Genomic DNA, 17,963 nt, shown 5'->3' on the forward strand with positions numbered 1-17,963 from the left:
GACTCAGCTGTGAGCTGGAAGCAGCTAAGGAACTGCAGTCCATGGGGCGGGGGGGGGGGGGGGGTTGCTGGGGGGGGGGGGGGGGGGCGCCGGGGGGGTTTGGGGGGGGGGGGGGGGCATTGCCTTGGCGGATGTTGTAAGCCGCCCCGAGGCTTCGGCGAATGGGGCGGCATAAAAATGTTTTAATAAATAAATAAATAAATAAAATGTTAGATGGATGGGTCTAAGTGTCTTCTTATTCTCATGGGCAACATGCAGCTCTGCATTGGACAAAGATGATTCTGACTCTGAAACTTACGTGGCAGAAAGGAAAACAAGGGTGGGGCGGAACTTCAAGGTGAAAATCTTAACGAAGTTCCTTGTCAGGGGATCCACACGACGAAAACACCTAAATCAATTTCCAGGTAGGAGCACCAGGCAGACAGTCTGGGTGAGTGGAAACAGACTACCTGCACCAACACAGGAACAGGCCTGTGTAGCGGAAATTTCTTTAAATGTGTATGTAGCAGCTGCCTTTTCAAAAAATTACTCTAGAGCAGCCACAGGGACATTTTAGAAGGCCCCCCACCCCCACCCCAATTATTAGAGTCCCTTTCTCAGTCCAGGCAAGGATCCCGGAATGGAGATAAAAAGATGCCACTGTCAGAATCAAATTTAATGAAATACCTGTTTTTGCAGAGGGAAGCAAGTATGGATGCATCAGACATTAAACATGAAAATAAGAAATCAGTATCTTAGGTCATGCCTGATTATATAATGCTGCTAGGTGTATCATATACTGAGATACTAGTAATAGGACAGTCTATAAAAACTTTAAATAAATGTAACATAATGGGGTGGGCAGGTATATTCTGTGAGGGCAGCAGCATGCCTGGAACGTGCTGTGTATGAACATTTCGCCATGAAGAGCGGTCATTCATCCACATGTACATCAATGCTAGGATTCAGTTTCCTAATTCCGACCGTATTAGCAAAAGAGAATGCCCTCCCTCAGTATTGAAGGCCTTGAAATGCCATCTGTTTTCTGTTTTTACATTGCTGGGCTCCAAATGTTGTTTTTTAGTAAACATGTAACATATTTTGGTGGGTGTGGGTGGGGAGGAAATCCAGAGAGTGTGGCAGATAGCATGTCTGCAGTTAAGTTCCCCAAATACAGAGTATGGGTGCTGAAGGAATTTCCACTCCAATTGTCTATATTCCTAGGCTCCCTGGCTATCACTGACTGAAGGGGAAAGGGCACCAGAATGGTTTCCACTAGATATTGCATATCTTGGCTGAGTAACTGAGTTACTTAGACTGAGGGCCAGATTTCTCTTAGCCTCTCCCAGAGACAGTGTATGTAAGACACACATCTTCCATCCAGGACTTTCTAGCTTTGGTTTCAGTCTGTGGTATGGCACTCTACTGCAAGTATTAGGACAGTTCTGAACGGACTATTCCTCTTTGAATCGCACGGAATGGGCATTTTTGAATGTTACATTAACACACACACACAACTCTTGAGTTTTAAAAGGGTTTGAACAGGGATATATTGTCTCTTCCCAGTTTGCTAGTTCCATACTTGCAAAGAATGCTGTCCTTGTGATGCTGTCCACGTCACCATGTCAGGACTCTACCACCTCATTTCCTGCACCCAAGTTCCTATTTGAGAGGCCTCTGTGTCAGATATGCCAGGCTTCTGCATCATTTTAAGCAAATCACGTCCCATGTATTATGTTGCAGTGCCACACTTAAAAAGGAATAAGCTACAAGGTTCTGTATGTTGGAAATGTTTAATAAAGAGGAAAATATCTTTTATTGAGGAGGAGTGTAAGAACCAAGGCGATCTCTCTCTCTCTCTCTCTCTCCTCTAACATCAGGAGGAACTCTTTAGTTCTGCACACAAAGACACCAATGCACATCCACAAACGGCAGCTTCTGAGATAGCACTGTGAGCAAATGATTTCTTAACCTTTTCTCTATGTGTTAATTTGATACAGAAAACCAGCGTCCCCATCAAGCTGTTTTTACTGCCACTGAGAAGTGGGATGGTGAAGACAGACTAAATTTTATTCACCAAAAAGTCAGATGGCATCTCACCTCTCTTCAAGTGCTGCTGCTGCAGAGAAATACTAGTACTTGCATATTTTCCCTAAAAGAAGTAAAGACAGTCTAGTGGGGACATTTTATGATAAAAAACCTCACTGGGGAAAGCATGAAAACTTTAGCTATGGTTTGCTTGAAACAAGCCGACCTGAAACGATGGGTTATGAAGTGATCTCATTTAAACAAACCATCACTAGGGACTGCTCACAGTTCCAAGCTTGGATGTAATCCTAACCTGAGGGCCATCCAAAGCAGCTTCCCCTCTCCTCATGGCTGCAGTGGAGAAGGAAGGTGTGGGGAGAGCGTGTGCAAGCCTGTGGCCCACTATGCCTTCCCCAGTCCATACCCTCCAGCTGTTTTGGACTTCAATGCCCAACAGCCCCTGCATGGCTGATGGTCACAAATTCTGGGAGTCGCAGTCCAGGCGGATCACACAGTGTGTATGTGCAGTCCTGAAAGCAGACCATCGGTTCTCAAAATGAATCGTGGAATTTCACTGTATGGCTCCATGATTAGGAATCCAAAAAGCCCTTAGCAACTTCTTCAAATCTTCAAACAAGCAAACCAAGATGAATTGTGCATCCAATGTGTATATTATTTGCTGAATAAACATCAGACCTTTAAAATGAACAAAACACAAAAGGAAGCAATACTTCCTATTCTTCTTCAAAGATACTTAAGCAATATTCATTAACAAAGAACAAAATATGTGCAAAAGCTACTGCCAGCTGCCTTACCCAAAAAGTGTCAAAATGAGGGACTGTAGGAAGGGTGATTCCCCCTAATGCTGGGGCGTACATTTGTGCTTGCGTTTGTGGATTTCCTACTAAACAGGTTTCAAATGTGCACTGAATGAATGCCTACTCTATTATATTTCTGTTAAAAATAAGAATATATAAAAACCTTTTACTTCACAATATTTCAAATCATCATATTTACACCTCAATTTTAAAACAAATGGTCAGTGAAACATACAGCAATGTGACCGCTCAAGAATTAAATTATTTAGCACATTTTAAAGCAGAAAAATGCCTATAACCACACAGGTGTGATAGTATAGCAGCTAGGTAAAACAGGAAAGAAAAAAGGAGCACAGTCCACTAGGAAGTGCTTCTCACTATTTCTGCAGGTTGGCCAGTTTTTTAGTTCCCATTTAAACACAGTCAAACTTTTGATTAAAAAAAAGTACAAGCATGATAGCAGAATAGTTTGGCTTTCAGATCATGTCATCTTTCTTAACGGCAAAACCTCAAGCTATTCAGAATAATCTACAAATAATCTTGAGAACCATTTGGGACAATGACAAGTCTCTGCCCAAAGAGATGTTTCATTGAGAAAGGCATTGTTGAAAGGCATCATTTATGTATAGGTGAATAACACACATCCCAATAGCTTGTGTATGTGCCTGTTTACACATTTTCACTTGGCTGCACAATAAATAGAAAGCGGATTGTGTAGAGTGAGTACCATGCACACCACAAGCTACAGAGCTAGCAAGAGACACCATGTTAGAGAACAATAGCAGAAACAAGAAATGCCCAGGCGCACAAGAAAGTTTGGTGCTTGTTTCTAGAAATTTGTGCTAATAACTGACAACAGAAAGACAACAATTTACATTATCTATGTGCTATTCTACACAAGGTATTTCATGACCTGTAGGGAAAGAAATGCCTGTTTGGAGAAATCCTTCAAAGTGGTTTGGTTAAAAAAGAGAAAAAAAATCTGCATGAACTTTGGTCCAAAACACTATTTTCTTCATAACGTGAAGATTTTGTCGCGATCACAGTTGGCAAACACACTGCGGAAAATGTGCTGGGTTATTAAAATTTTAAACGCATTATTGTAATGCAGCTCCTGTGCATTGGTTGTAGTGATGTAGTTCTCATTATAGGAATCATTTGTGTGTTGAGAATGGATTGAATCCTGTCAAGGATGGCTGGTCTCTGCAGTAGAAAGCCACTGGTAGCTTGATGTATATAAATGTTACTTTCATCTGCTAAAGATCAAAGAACAGACATGTTTCCTCCTAGCAAATTAGATATTTATTTTTGCCAGCCAGAGGAAAACTTAAGGGGCATATCTCCTTGCATTTCAAGCTTTCCCTGCATAGGACCAATTCTGTAATCACTTGGATTTTTTAAAAGTAGTTCCAGTTAAATGGGGCCATCCCAAAGATCTTGCCAATTTAAAGCTACCTTTATACATCTCTTGTTCTTGCCCTTCAGAATAAACCACCATTTACAAAGTAGGACCACACCTTTTGTGGATGAGTTGAACATTTCCAATGAAACCCTTCATCTTGCTGCCCTGTTCCTCTCCGCCATTGTCTGCAGTGTCTTTGCACATACAATACATTATATAAGGAGAAACACACATTATGTACATAAACATTCGTCTGAACAGGTATCAGAGTCCTTCACCTTGCTTTTCACAGTGGGAAACAGCAAATGATCTACAATACCCTAATCAGCAGTTGTCATGGATACCATGTAAAGTTTAGCAGTGTTATTTATGAATGTGTCCATAGTTATAGGAACTCCACATAGTTCTCAGGGATCAATCCTGTTTTTCCATTCAAGGTTCCTTCCAACCAGCCAGGTTCTTGAGATGGATGAACTGGAAAGAGAAATACAGCTTATTCAGTCCATCAATCTGAGATTTGAAAACACAAAAACAGTCATTTGGCTCACCTGTACCTTTCCCGATCTGAGAAATCCCACTGTAATCAGCACTGGCCATGGATATTGGAGCTGTTGGAATTGGATGTCCAACAGCATCTGGAGGGCTATCGGTTCTCCCTCCTCTGATTTTGCCTTGTGAGCCCATGCGGAGAAAAAATGACTAATGAACATTTCTCAGAACATTCTTAATAAATTGCACAAGCTACATTTAGATGGGCCAGGGATCCACATGTCTCTTCTTTTAAGAGCACCAGCACAACTGCACAGAATGCTTAGTGGGAATTCATTTTTATTGTGTCTCCTGTTCTCTCACTTCTGGGGATGCAGGAACACCCTTAAACATTTACACACTGCAGTCAATATATGTCTAAGCTTAATTTGAATAGCTGCCATATTAAATCTCCTTTGGACTTGCAAAGAGCAAGGTACCATCATTCTTGATGGCTTTTTCCAGAATAAAATGATTGTGCACTATGATCAACATCTAAGGACCTTTTCTCAGGGAAGTTTGGAGGATGGCAACAAGGTTAGAAGGCATCCTCAGTGGTAGCCTCTAGCTACAGTATGCTTTCCGTAGTGAAGCCCATCTGGCACCAACCCTTTCACTTTTTTAGGTGGCCAAGCATTTTACAGCATATGATGGGGTCTTTTAGACTCTTTTAAAAATAAGCTGTTTAAAGTTTTTGAATGCTGAATGTTTTATATTATGTTTCATTGAGCTGTGAACTTCCCAGAGAGTTTTGGCTACTGGGTTGTACAGAAAAGAAATAAAAGAATTTAATAAATGACTAATATAGGGAAAAAGAGACTGTTCCTGCGCTGTGGTGTTTACAATCTATTAACAGTGGGAAAGAGAGAAGAGAAAAAAGAGAAACATAGAACCAAAGACAGTTATTTGCATTTAGTGGTTGTTTTGATAGGAGATAAAGACTTGGGGGGCTAAAATCATCTCGTGTTCAAGCTGGAGAGTTTCTCCTTCACTGTTCTTAAACTTTTGTCTCTTGTGTAGTGTGTTAGTCTTCCTTTCCTTGTAGCCTACTCAATAATCTAAAATTCTACTCCATGTTATGCCCAGAATTTCTTTCCACAACCTACTTTCCCTCCCCTCCTTATTTTCTTTTTCCTTTTTAGCTTTCTATGTTTATGTAGTTAACAGGCGTAAGGAAATTATATTCCTGTTTTTGAAAGCCATTGTGATGACAACCGGGTTACATAAGCCTGGTCATACATGTTAGTCCACAGGAGGAGGAGGAGAAGGGAGGGAGGAAGGAAGGAAGGAAATATTATCAAGAAGTCCTTGCTGTTTTTATGCAGATAATGTAAACCTGACTCTTGGGAGTGAACTGGACTTTATAGGAAAAAAATATGGAAAGCTAACCTTCAGTACTTAAGAAAATTAAAGCACTTATTCTCTTTCTGCCCTGCTCATTAAAGGGATTTCCTATGCTTGACTTTTGGAGAAGTGCCTCCTCCACTGATTTCCATTCTAAGAAGGCCTTAAGCAAAAGGAAAGCAGGGCACCTGGAACAGGCCTCCAGGTAAACACCCTCAGGAAGAGTAGTATGGACAACTCCCACTATGTTTCTTGGGGTCAATCTTGTACCCTAAAAAGAAAACAATATGCTTTGTGGCAGAAGATCTTGTAATGTAAACTCACTTTTACTTTGAGTTTTCTAATCTTAGGAATGATTAGAAATCAAAACAATAACAGAATTAACTCTAAAATGCTAGGCAACGGGTTGCTTTCAAATACGTACATAAATTATGAATTCTCCTTGTTATATTTGTGAGTGCTGTGGACATCAAAGATAGGCTTGGGAATGGGCCTGGGTCCAGATCCGGACCCACAGAAGCTGCCTTTCCCACCTCTACCCATCCCTTTCACCCTGCTTTCCTGAATATACTCCCATGTGAGCCAATAGATCCTATTGAGTGGTGTGGACTGTGGGACAGGGAGCAGAAGAGAAACAGAGCCTAATGGAAGGGATAAGATGAATATCTGGATTTATCCCTATTTTATGTCCCCAGCAGTCACACACACCATGAGGGGAAATCTTAATTTACGTGTATAGATCATGCTGCACTTCATTCCTCCTCTAATATTTTGTTCCCAGTTGTCAAGCCTCCTAAGTTATGGAATGCGCTCCCCAGAGAGGTCCGCCTGGCGCCGTCGTTATTTGTTTTTCGGCGCCAGGCGAAGACCTTTTTATTTAAGCGGCATTTTAACTGTTAATATTATTGGATTTTATCTGGCCAGGGCCGCTTATTTTATATTGGTATTTTTGTATTTTTAACCTAATGTTTATATTTTTTTAATTTAATATTATAATTATTTTTTAACTTATTGTTGTAAGCCGCCCCGAGGCTTCGGCAAATGGGGCGGCATAAAAATGTTTTAATAAATTAATAAATAAATAAATAAACCCATTAATGGCTGAATCAGCATAGAAATTCTTGTCTGAACTTCTAGAACACATCTACACTTCCCAAAATCTTTCCCGAAATGTCTATACCCAGTTCTGTCCCATCACTATCGGTATAACTGTGATCAGAAACTAGCACTGCTGTGAAAAAAGGTCATTATGTTTGGAGCTGCATGTGGAAAAAATAAAATATTTAGGAAGAGATGCAATGACTCTAAAACCTAAATCTGACATTATGCAGCGTCATCTACTGAATTAAGTGTAATTCGACCTGGATGGATCATTCATGATTTTATGCTGGTGGGCAAGTGGGTAGCTAAGCCTTTCACTGGATTTCTTCAGATACCCTCCATGAACAGAGGGCAATGATGGAGATGAAGAAGAGGGAAGAACTGCCACACTCCTGCTTGCCACGTGTCTTCCTTATGCAGGTACAGAATGACCGAAGGGAGCTAATTGCAGTGCCAGATTTCAACTGTCAAACCCAAGACTTTCCACAGAGAAGTAGGCACAGGCAACCATAAGAAGACCCCCACAACACACATTTTTACTGCATTGCCAAAGCTGCAATACTTTCTTTCCCACATGACAGCTCTAAAGTCCTTATTGCATTGTGCAAATACCCCTCTTTTTTTTCTTTAAAGCAATTTCCTGTGCAGCACTGTTTGACTTTCCATCTGATGCTCAGTTTCTCATTTACTTTGTACCCCACAGTGCAATGTTTTGGGATATCTTAGACTAATTCTGAATTTTCCAGTTTGCTTATGTTAAATGTCCTAATTGCCTTGGAGTAGCATGTATTTGCGTTCTTTTGTTCTAATGGCCACCTTATCTTCAGGGCTCTGGGCCACACACACATACTCTTGCCAGTTTCAGCTGGCCTCTGTTTTAATTACAACACAATAATAGAGTCTTTTCTCTCCTCCCAACCCTTTCCACAGTCTTAGTGCAATGTGTACAGCTGTATGAAAATTATTAATGCAGGTTGTTAACATTATTGCCCAAACTGATTTCTATATCCATTCATTATTCTACTTAAGCCAGAACATGGCACTCTTTATTGTGTGGATATTAAAGGCTACTATTTTGAACTAAGGCACCTGATGGCTAGTTGAGTGCTGTGAGCAGGTGAAAGAGTCAAATCTACAGGGCTCTGAAGTAGTCTCTGCAAGTACTCAGGCAACACAACATCATGCTAGTTCAATTACTCACCTTGCAGTTGCTTTTAAATACTGTTAAATGAATTCCAAAGTCAGTTTTTTCCAGGATCCACTAAATCAGGGGTGGGGAACTTCAGCCCATGTCCCTGGGTCCAAATCCAGCTCTGCGGTTCTTTCCTCTATTCCCACCCTTTCCCCAACTATCAAAGTTTGCGTGGTTTCCTGGCTTCCATTCTAAAAGGTTGAAATGCCTTTCCTATGGTTTCTTCTCTGGTGGTAATACAGAGCAGGGATTTGGCCCTCCTAGCCTTGTGCCTCTGGCCTCCCTCCTTTGCTTCAGCTCCATCCAATCGCTTGACTGCACCCCTCCAGCGGACAGACATTCTACCTCCCTGCAAACCTGGGTCCTTATTATGAATAGCGGTACTGCCCTGCATTTCTTTTTCTGTGACCACTACTTACATAATGAAGGACCTGCACTGCTCTGGGCTTATAGGTATTGCTTACATTCTGGCTGCCCTCTCCTGGAATAGTTTCCAGGAACCCTTCCTAGGTTTCCCATTTTTAGAGGTTATGTTGCTGTAGCCAGAGGGCCTTGCATGTGCTTCTCCTTGCACTCACAACAATCCAGGCGAGCGAGCAAGGCGGACAAGCAGCGACCTTCCCCATCAGCACTTTGGCTGAGCACAGATCTCAAAGAGCCTGGGTCATCCTGCTTACAGCCGACTCAGCGGTCCGAAGCACAGGCCAGCCCCAGCCCAAGGCGTCCTGCAAGAAAGCATGTCACTGCTGCTTCCCATGTGCTCCTGGCTTTGGGATCCCTGCAAGAACCTGGCCAGCTGGATCGCATGAGGACTCGTCTAGTATATCTCACAAAAGCAGCAAGGCTAAGGGAAGGGAAGCTCATGCGAAGGAAATGTGGGGGTCGACTGTCCAGAGAACTTCACCAGCTTGCTTCTCATTGGGGCAAATACTGCAGATGGAAAATAGCTGGGGGGGGGGGCTCCCTGATGAACCCAGGGCAAGGAGGAAGAGCAGGAGCGTCCTCATGATGGGATGGGGAACATCACAATGTGCCAACTCCAACTTCGCAGCCTGATGTGGGCACTTCATTCTGTCTCACAGAAGGGATGACCCTGACACTGCTGATCATAAGCCACAAGCAAGCTTCAGATTTCTCCATAGCAGGAAACAAGAACAACACAAAGTTTGCTAACAACAATGGTTAGACTGACCAAAACCAAACAAAAACAAAAACCCCTCTTTGTCATTCAGAATTGAAACATTTCTTGCAAAAAAGTGAAAGAGGCGCATAGAAGAATACTAACAGCAGCTCAAAAACTGAGCCGCCCCGAGGCTTTGTTGCAATGGGGGTGGCATAGAAATGTTTTAAATAGCTAGCTAGCTAGCTAAATAAATAAATAAATCTAACAGATGGACTAAGCATGTTTTACAGTCTTTAAATGTTCAGAGCCTATAGCAGGAACTGAAAATGAAGAACAGGATATAGATAAAAGAGCAAGTTTTAAATGAGGTAGAAATATAATTAGGTGTTAAAAGTATACTCTATGGACTTGTTTCATGTGGGAAGCAACTCCTTAAATAACTACACAAGATTTACTGTGACCAGAAGACTCCCTGAATTTCAATGGAACTGAAAAAATGCTCTAGTCATTTTGTAAAACTGATAGGTAGGTTTATAAACTTTATACCACCAGACTCTATTTTAGGTTTCAGGTTATTTTATACAGTTGCATGTATTTTATATTGTTATTTATGTATTTTAATTTATTTATTTGTAAGCCGCCCCGAGGCTTTGGCGAATGGGGCAGCCTCGTAATTTTCTAAATAAACAAACAAACAAATAAATAAATAAAAATAAGATGCTAACAACCCTTTATTTCACCAAAAGCTTAGTATAAGTTAAAGTTCTCTCTTTATATATTTTTTCAGAGCTGATTTATGCTACCTTTGTTTTTCTTGTATGAAACAGATTTTAGTAGTTTGAATTGTCTGTGTTGTAACTTGGAATATTTTACTGTGGTTTAAGATTTCATTATTGTGTTCTAGTCATTCCCTAAAGTGGAGCAGTTAAACCAGCATTCTTGGCAAAATCATTCATTTCAATCAATCAAAACTGTCACCTACATGCTGGGATAATGCCTAAATGTTTTGTGACATTGATCTTCCCTCCTATTTACTCCTGTTTTGAAAGAAATCAGTTTAATTTTTAACACTGTTTCCATATAAGCAATATTCTCTACAAGAGAACATTTCAAGAATGGTTGCAAGGTCCTAATAGAATTAGATGGCCTATATAAAATGGGCTAGAAAGCATTTTTAAACAAAGAAAGATACTGTCACTGAAACATAGTTTTCTAGCCATCACCGTACTAATATTAACACCAAACATTCATACACTCAAAATAAATGTGCAAACTTTTACATTACTTGCAGCAAAATCTGGTGCATTTTTAGACAGATAAAAGGCCTGCAACTCCCAGCATTCCCCAGCCAGCCATGTGTACTAGGGAATGTTGGAAGTTGTACGACATTTTATGGTCCTACAACTCTTAATTTTTAAAAGGGCTACAGAGAAAGAGGGCTCCAGAAAGCTATAGGCCTTCGCTTAATGACTGTGCTGGGCAAGCTGGTGAAAGTGTTATTAAAGGAGGAAAAATTGTAAAGCACAGAAGGGCAAGTCTTGTTAAAGAAGAGCAAACATGGCTTCTGCAAATAGACAATCTTTCTCAATAACATTTTAATTTCTCTAAGAATGTCAACGAATGTGTGGATGGGTGTGATCTGGTTGGTGTTACTAATCTGAAGTTTTAACAAGGTTTTGACAAAGTGAAATATTCTTGAGAAGACCTGGCAGTAACAGAGTAAGGAGACAGGTCCTCTTAAGTACTGGTAACTGGTTAAAGAACGGAAAACAGAACAGAGGATAACACTGGTGGTGTCTTCCTAAGATCTGTTTTGTGTCCAGTGCCTTTTACACGATAGAAGACTTGTCCTGGATCATGAAATACAACACAGAACAACACATCTGTTGGTTGCCTACCCCTGCAGTGTAGATTGTTTCCTGAGACAGATGTAAAAATGGTTCGATATGGCATTTCCCACCTTTAACCCAAAGTGCACCAACATAGGCGTAATTGATGAGTTTATTTCATATTTTAAAAAGCAAGCTATTGAACAAATGAACTATGACTCAAATCATAAGAGGTCAGCTCAACTGTGTACTCATTGTACTTAGAAGATGGGATCCATAACACACACTGTGATAAATATGGGGGGAAGGCCAATGAATTCATTCCATGTGTCTTTTGAATCTTCTAAAAGTGTGGGTTTCCTTTAAATTCACTTTGGGCATGGAAAGATGGCATAAAAATCTATCCCAAGGAAATAAATAACACAGTAATTTGCAAAAACTACACAATCTAAAATAAAACTGGTACTGTTTTATTGCTACCATTAATACCCTGAATTTGCCATTTGTACTCAAGGTGGGATTTAAGCAACCAAAATGTGCACAAGATTGTAAGAAATATATCTTAAGATCATAATCATACTCACACTGTATGTGGCTTTTTCCAGAATAATGAGACTTTTTTTTTCCTATTACCACCAAAGCTCTTCAAATCTCCACTGAGAGCAAATTTGGAATCTAGTTCTCCTCCCACTGATCTTGACCTCTTCAAACTATATGTACAGAACACTCGCTGCACCTCCTGCTGAAATGAATGTGTCCGAGATGAAGACTATGTTTGCAAATCTTGAGCTCTCATTTGACATGGCTGTTTGCAAACATGCCATTCACACCCAACAAATTCACCCTCTTAAAAAAAATTTTGTGGATAAAAATGGCCTAAACAGGTCCTTCCATAAGCGATGATTTGCTCTTGCACAACAAAAGACAAAAACAAGAAAGTGGCTGTCACCAATGAGAAACTGCAGAAAAAATGAGCAACTGACTTCTGTTCTTCAAGCTAGAGACTGCTTGATTCTCAAGAAGACAGCACTGTGCCTTGTCAAGATAACAGAGTTCAGGGTATGATGAAAAGGCTGTTTTGCAATGAACAGTTGATCTGACTAACGAGAAACAGCCTTATGTAGCTGGTTTCATGCAGGGATTCTGAGGCAAGAAAAGGGACAAGGCAGAAAAGCTTGTATGGCAAACCACACACACAATCAAAAAATCCTGTGTCAGTTCATATCACAGTACTTTTGCTAACAACTGCTTATTTATTTTTTCTATTAATGTAGTTTAAAAATGCACTTTTCCATAGTTATTAAGATTTAACATTTAACTGTATCTTTTTAGGAGAGCATACTATATGCAAGGAATATTATGCAAGTTTCGCTATATGGAACCATTGATTTTTATCTAGCAACCAATGTTTGTTCAGTATAAACAGCTTCTTTTTGCTTGTTTGTTCTGCTTTCCTGTATGCCTAAGAAACACCAAAGATTCTATCAGAAGCTTGCCCTTTCAAAACTGTTCTTCTTTTTACCACATTTCATATTTGCTGAAATACAATATTATTGTCACTTCCTTCTTGGGCTCCTGGAGCCAATGTTCTTCCTTGCACATCTCATTTAACCCTGCTAAGGGCTCCATATCCTAAGGCACACAACATATCCTAAGGCACACCTTGCTGAATTCACTGCCCTCAGACAGCTTTCAATGCATCTTTTGATCCTTGCTCAACTTACCTCTCCATGTCAGACACTGACTTAACAGGCACTGCACTGAAATCAACTGACTATTCCTGGTAACTTTGGTCTGCAATCAGTAATCCAATGCATCTTGAAGTGAGCGAGTGGAATCAACAGGGAAGCAGATTTCAGCTAACATCAGAGAAACCCTATCTCACAGCAAGGTTATTGCGAAAACAAAATGGAGTAGAGGAGGACTGTGTGAGCTGCTTTGAGTTCCTCACAACAGGAAAGAAGCAGGATATAAAAGTAGTAGTGCTGGAGGTGGTGGTGATAACAGCAATAATATTAGCTTTACAGGGAAACAGTCACCTTGGGAGTCGGTGAGCTGTCCCTTCCTGGAGGAACAGAAACAGAGGCTGCCCAGCCATCAGTCGGGAACACTGTGGGTCCAACCATCATAGAAGATTTTGTGGGGGGAAGGGCAGCAAGGTGAACTAGATGGCCTCCAAGATTGCTCACATCTCATGAGTCTAACAATATATTCCAAAATAAGACTTGTGAATATCATGCTAAAAAGGGAATTGCCTGGATGTTCCTCAATTTTCACAGCAAGAAATTAGATATCATGATGTTCTTTCCTCCAGATACATGTATTCCAAGTAGGCCCCATTCCCCTCGTTTCCAGTGTTTGCCCTTGCAGTCCTAAAGATACACAGGCTGTCTGGGTAAGATCAAGCTTGGCTCATGCAATCACAAAGATTCTGTTGGAAACCACAGCATATCTGAATGTGGGTGGCAGCACTGTTCCTTGGAAGGCTTGAAGGCTGAGTCTTTTTTATCACTAGTTCAACTGAGATAATGTCCTTGATTATAGCACTCAGTGGGTCACACAGGACTTCAGCAAAGTCAGACTGCCTCCTGCCCTTCAGAGTCACCACCCATGCTTTTGTGTGTTTTGTTGGTGTTGACAACACTGGGATACTCACCATTATCAAACACAGCGCCTGCTGTGAAGGAGAGTTCGGAGTCGTGTTCTGCTTTACAAGCATACAGGGCTTTGGCTCTGCGGAATGGTGAACTGTGGAGACAATCATGATTTGAAAAGTCAGCATGAAAACAGCTTTGTACAGGCTTGTTCATGTTGAGTGTACAGACTTGAGGAGCAGTTCTAAAATATTTTTTTCCCCAGAAAATCCATGCAATGTGACAAAACTGCCAGAAGGCAAAATGCAGGGTTCAAAAGGGAACACTAGTTAGTGAAGGGAAAATGAAGAATGTTCCAGATAACAATAAGCATATTAAGAGAGAGATCACTTCCTCTCCAAACCACATTTCACCATTTCAGAAATTCTGCTGAGAACCTAACTGCAGCATTTGGGAACACGGCCTCCGTGTGGTTGCCCAACTGACTGAATAATACTCTGTCAGAGGGTGCAAAAAGGGAGTCCAAGGGGGAGAATAGAGAATCAGCTCTGCAGTCACTGGGGAATACATTCTGTGAGTTGCTGATAAGAAATGTTAACCAGAGGCCTGACTTCTGGTTGAGGCTGACACAGACAAACTTTGTAAGCAGTCTCTCCTCAGCACAGTAAAGAATCTGAATCTGAATCAGTAAAGAATCAGTAAAGAATTGGGCATTTCTTGGCATGACTTTTGTCGCTTAGTTTCAGAACTGAATTTGCTCTAACAGTACAGTGCAAATCTCCACCCTGATGAAGTCCCTTCTGTGCTAATGCACCTGATACAGACTCTCCAGGGTTCAGTGGCAGCCCTGCATTCCCCTCTCCTCTCCATGCGTTGCAGAGGATCATGGGAGCACTGAGGATCAGTGCACAGATAGTGGTAAAACCTTTCAGGGCTTGGCTACCCTTTGAAGCAGGCATACAGTCTCTAGCGTCCGTTATCAGTGGCCAGCCGGATGCTTATGGGAAGCCCACACGCGGGACACGAGTGCCACAGCATCACTGCACAGTAGCTAAGCAGCGCAACAGTGAAAAACCAGCCTGAAAACCCCTTGCAGCAAACAGCTGTGCATGTCTGCTCAGAAGCAAGCCCCTTTAAGTTCAGGAGGCCTTGAATCCAGGTAAGCAGATACAGGACTGCAGTCACAGATAGTGCTAGATCGAGCCATCTACAAGTATTATTGAGAGACAGGAATAAATAACAATGTAAGAAATAAACCAATGAGCAACAGTCTTAAGAAGAGCCTAAAAGAGCCACTGCACATAATTAAAATATATCCTGACCAAAATTCCTGCAAGACAGCAGAAAGACTAGAAACCTGTTCTTTCTAGTCTTGAAGTACAACATGCCTTTTCTGACTAGGATTTCTCTAAAACACTTCAGTCCCACACTTCCAATGGGTTTTCCATCACTCAGAACAACTTACAATAGACAAAAAGGATAACACCAGCCAGGCAGCAGAACAAAGACTTGTGCAGCATGTGACTCCAGTGGTAGCCTTGCATCAAAACCAAAGAGTAATACAGAGGAATCAGCCTGGTGGGATGAAAGCATTTGGACAAGAGAGCAAAAACCTTCATGTTATATTAATGTGCGTTGTCCAGGGGTTTTTCTTCTTTTACTGTAGTATAAGTGTTCAGGGCCTTAATCCAGTTTAGGACCACTGCGTAATAGTAGGCACTTAAGCTGTTCTACCCAGTCACTTATACTTCTATGTTCAACCCCCACAAATGGGACGTGAGGAAATCTCCACTGGTGCCTGGAAATTGATGAATCCCACTAACTGGATATTGCCAAACAGAAACCCAATTGCAGACAGGACACTGGGTACAGCAACCCCTGTAGATCTTATAGAGTGGTAAGCTGCATATGGTAGCAGACGGTCTCATCCCTTTAGGGCTGGAGTTTTGGTCACAAAACCTCACACAAATATGAACAGAGGCCCAGATCCCTGGGGAAAATACCTCCTTGCAACAATCTCCCCTGTTGGTTGGCGCTGGCTGTCACTTCTGCTCTGGACTAACAAAATGTCATTTAATCCAGATAAGGTTGAGTTGGAACTGATCTGCACAAGATGTTCGGCTTATTCTTGGGTTGGATGCCCAACTACAGGTTCAGGTGAGGATCATGCTATCATAGAAATTAGAATCAGGAAGAGGAGTTGTGAGTTGTCCAGAGACTCAGTATGATTGGACAGCCTAGAAATATCCCAAATAAATAAAAATAAGATAAGGAGGCACATCCCTTGATGGTTTGTACTTACAGTTTGTGGGTATAGCTAGCAAAACTCTCAGCTGAAGCATAAGAATGACCCCAGTCAGTCCTTTTTCTTTTCAGGAGCAAGAGAGAATTGTCCTACTTCAGCCAATTCCTGCTTGAAGCCAGGGAGTCTTTTGGGCAGACACAAAGGGAACCTGTCGCCTAACTGAGGAGTCTCTGAATGAGCCCAAAGAAACCTTGAGCCTTTCTTTGTTAAGGGACTGGACCCAGTCAGCCCACCTTAGGAAGGAGCCTGTTGGAATAGTGGAATACATCTGCCCTATCACTGGTCCCTTTACCCACTAGGGGAGAGAACGGGACACACCTTCCCCATCAGTGCTCCTGGTTCTGTGACGGCTGGCTTTCCCTGCCACGACAGCTTGTGGTTCTCCCTCAGGAGTAAAAGAAACGCTGCATGGAAGGCTGTATTGATCAGTGCCTGGCCTGGACAACGGATTGGAAAGGTGATGGACTAGCAGAATTAAGCAACCAAACAAAATGGAGGGAATAGTTTCACTTTCCGGCACAAGGAAGAAGGGGATCAGCAGGCATGAACACTCACCCTGCCCTCAGGATCCCATGATGGCTAGAATGTTGAAAGGAACTGAGTGGGCCTCCAGAGGTTTTTGATACCCTGAGAAGCTCGCAGAACAGAGGCTGTACCTACTCCCCTCCCCATGCTCTTTATCATTCTGGCTGAACTAGGGAAATACACTGACTTTGGGTCTGTACCTGTGTGCCTCTCTCTCTTTCTCTGGTGAATGGAAAGTATAGGTTTTAAATCTGAGCTTCTCTACAGTCTTTGACAATTTCCTGCCAAGAAATGTATAAAGAGAAAAACAGATCACCCAGACAGCAGTGTAATTAATATCAGAAAATGCTAGGCCACTTTTATGCTGATCCAGATCAGGATCTGTAACAAATGGAAGTTAAAGCACCCGACAATAAGAGCTTGATAATTTTAGTTAAACAGAGCTTTCAGCCCAGCTAATCTATCTATCAAGTGCTGTAACTAAAAGGAAAAGAAATATTATTGCACAATTAAATTAAAGGAAATCATCTCTTGGAAAAAAAAAATCTTTGCACACACAGTATCTTCCTTTTCCCCTCATGTAGCCTCTCTGGAATGGCACACTTCAGGCCAAACTAGATGAAATATGCAACATTTTTCTGCATTTAAACTTCCCTTTTTAAAAATAGCAATAGCAACTGTGATGGTAGCGGGAAGGGGTGATCATTATCATGAACTCAGGAGGTAAGAGTGGGAGTTTAACCCGCCCATTCCCCCCTGCTGTGATCCTGATGAAAATCCTTTCTTTTGAAGCTTCTAAAGCTGTCATTTGCATTGGAAAGAAATCTTACATCTGCAGCAAGACCATGTTTGGATTGTAGATCTTTAGCTTTGTCTTGTCTGGGCTGAGGTGAATCTACGAAGCAAGACTGCAGCTATACTGCTGCCCAGGTGATCTTTTTTCTATGAATCTCTTTGTAAGGGATTTCTAGGATTTCTAGACCCCATATCTAACCACTGAACTTTCCACTAAGCACAACACACAGGTACATGGCATATCTGCAGGCAATTTTTTAAAAGTGAATGAATGAGAGGTATGGGGAATAATGTAGTGAGGCTATACTGAGGAGGCATCATCACAGAGCCTGCAATGACAGAAGACTAATATATCCAGTCCTGCTCCGTGACCAGAACCAAGTAAGCCATAGTGCAATCC

At 41.6% G+C, this 17,963-nt stretch overlaps 1 protein-coding gene across 5 annotated transcripts in view; it reads right to left on the reverse strand.

Moving 5' to 3' along the window:
- Positions 1-1,085: 1,085 nt before the first annotated feature.
- The window catches only part of ARHGAP26 (Rho GTPase activating protein 26), a 304,078-nt gene continuing 287,200 nt past the window's right edge, over positions 1,086-17,963 (reverse strand). For 4 of the 5 annotated variants that reach the window (XM_044454232.1, XM_044454230.1, XM_044454231.1 and 1 more), the window contains 2 exons: positions 14,001-14,092; positions 1,086-4,701 (listed from right to left, as the gene is read on the reverse strand). In XM_044454232.1, coding sequence (XP_044310167.1) covers positions 4,613-4,701; positions 14,001-14,092 — 181 coding nt within the window. In that variant the 3' untranslated portion in view covers positions 1,086-4,612. The remainder of the gene's footprint in view (positions 4,702-14,000; positions 14,093-17,963) is intronic. The other variant, XM_044454233.1, reaches the window with a different exon arrangement.

The sequence above is a fragment of the Varanus komodoensis genome, unplaced genomic scaffold (assembly GCF_004798865.1).
Source record: "Varanus komodoensis strain SLA01 unplaced genomic scaffold, ASM479886v1 scaffold7_3, whole genome shotgun sequence".
Classification (NCBI taxonomy): domain Eukaryota; kingdom Metazoa; phylum Chordata; class Lepidosauria; order Squamata; family Varanidae; genus Varanus; species Varanus komodoensis.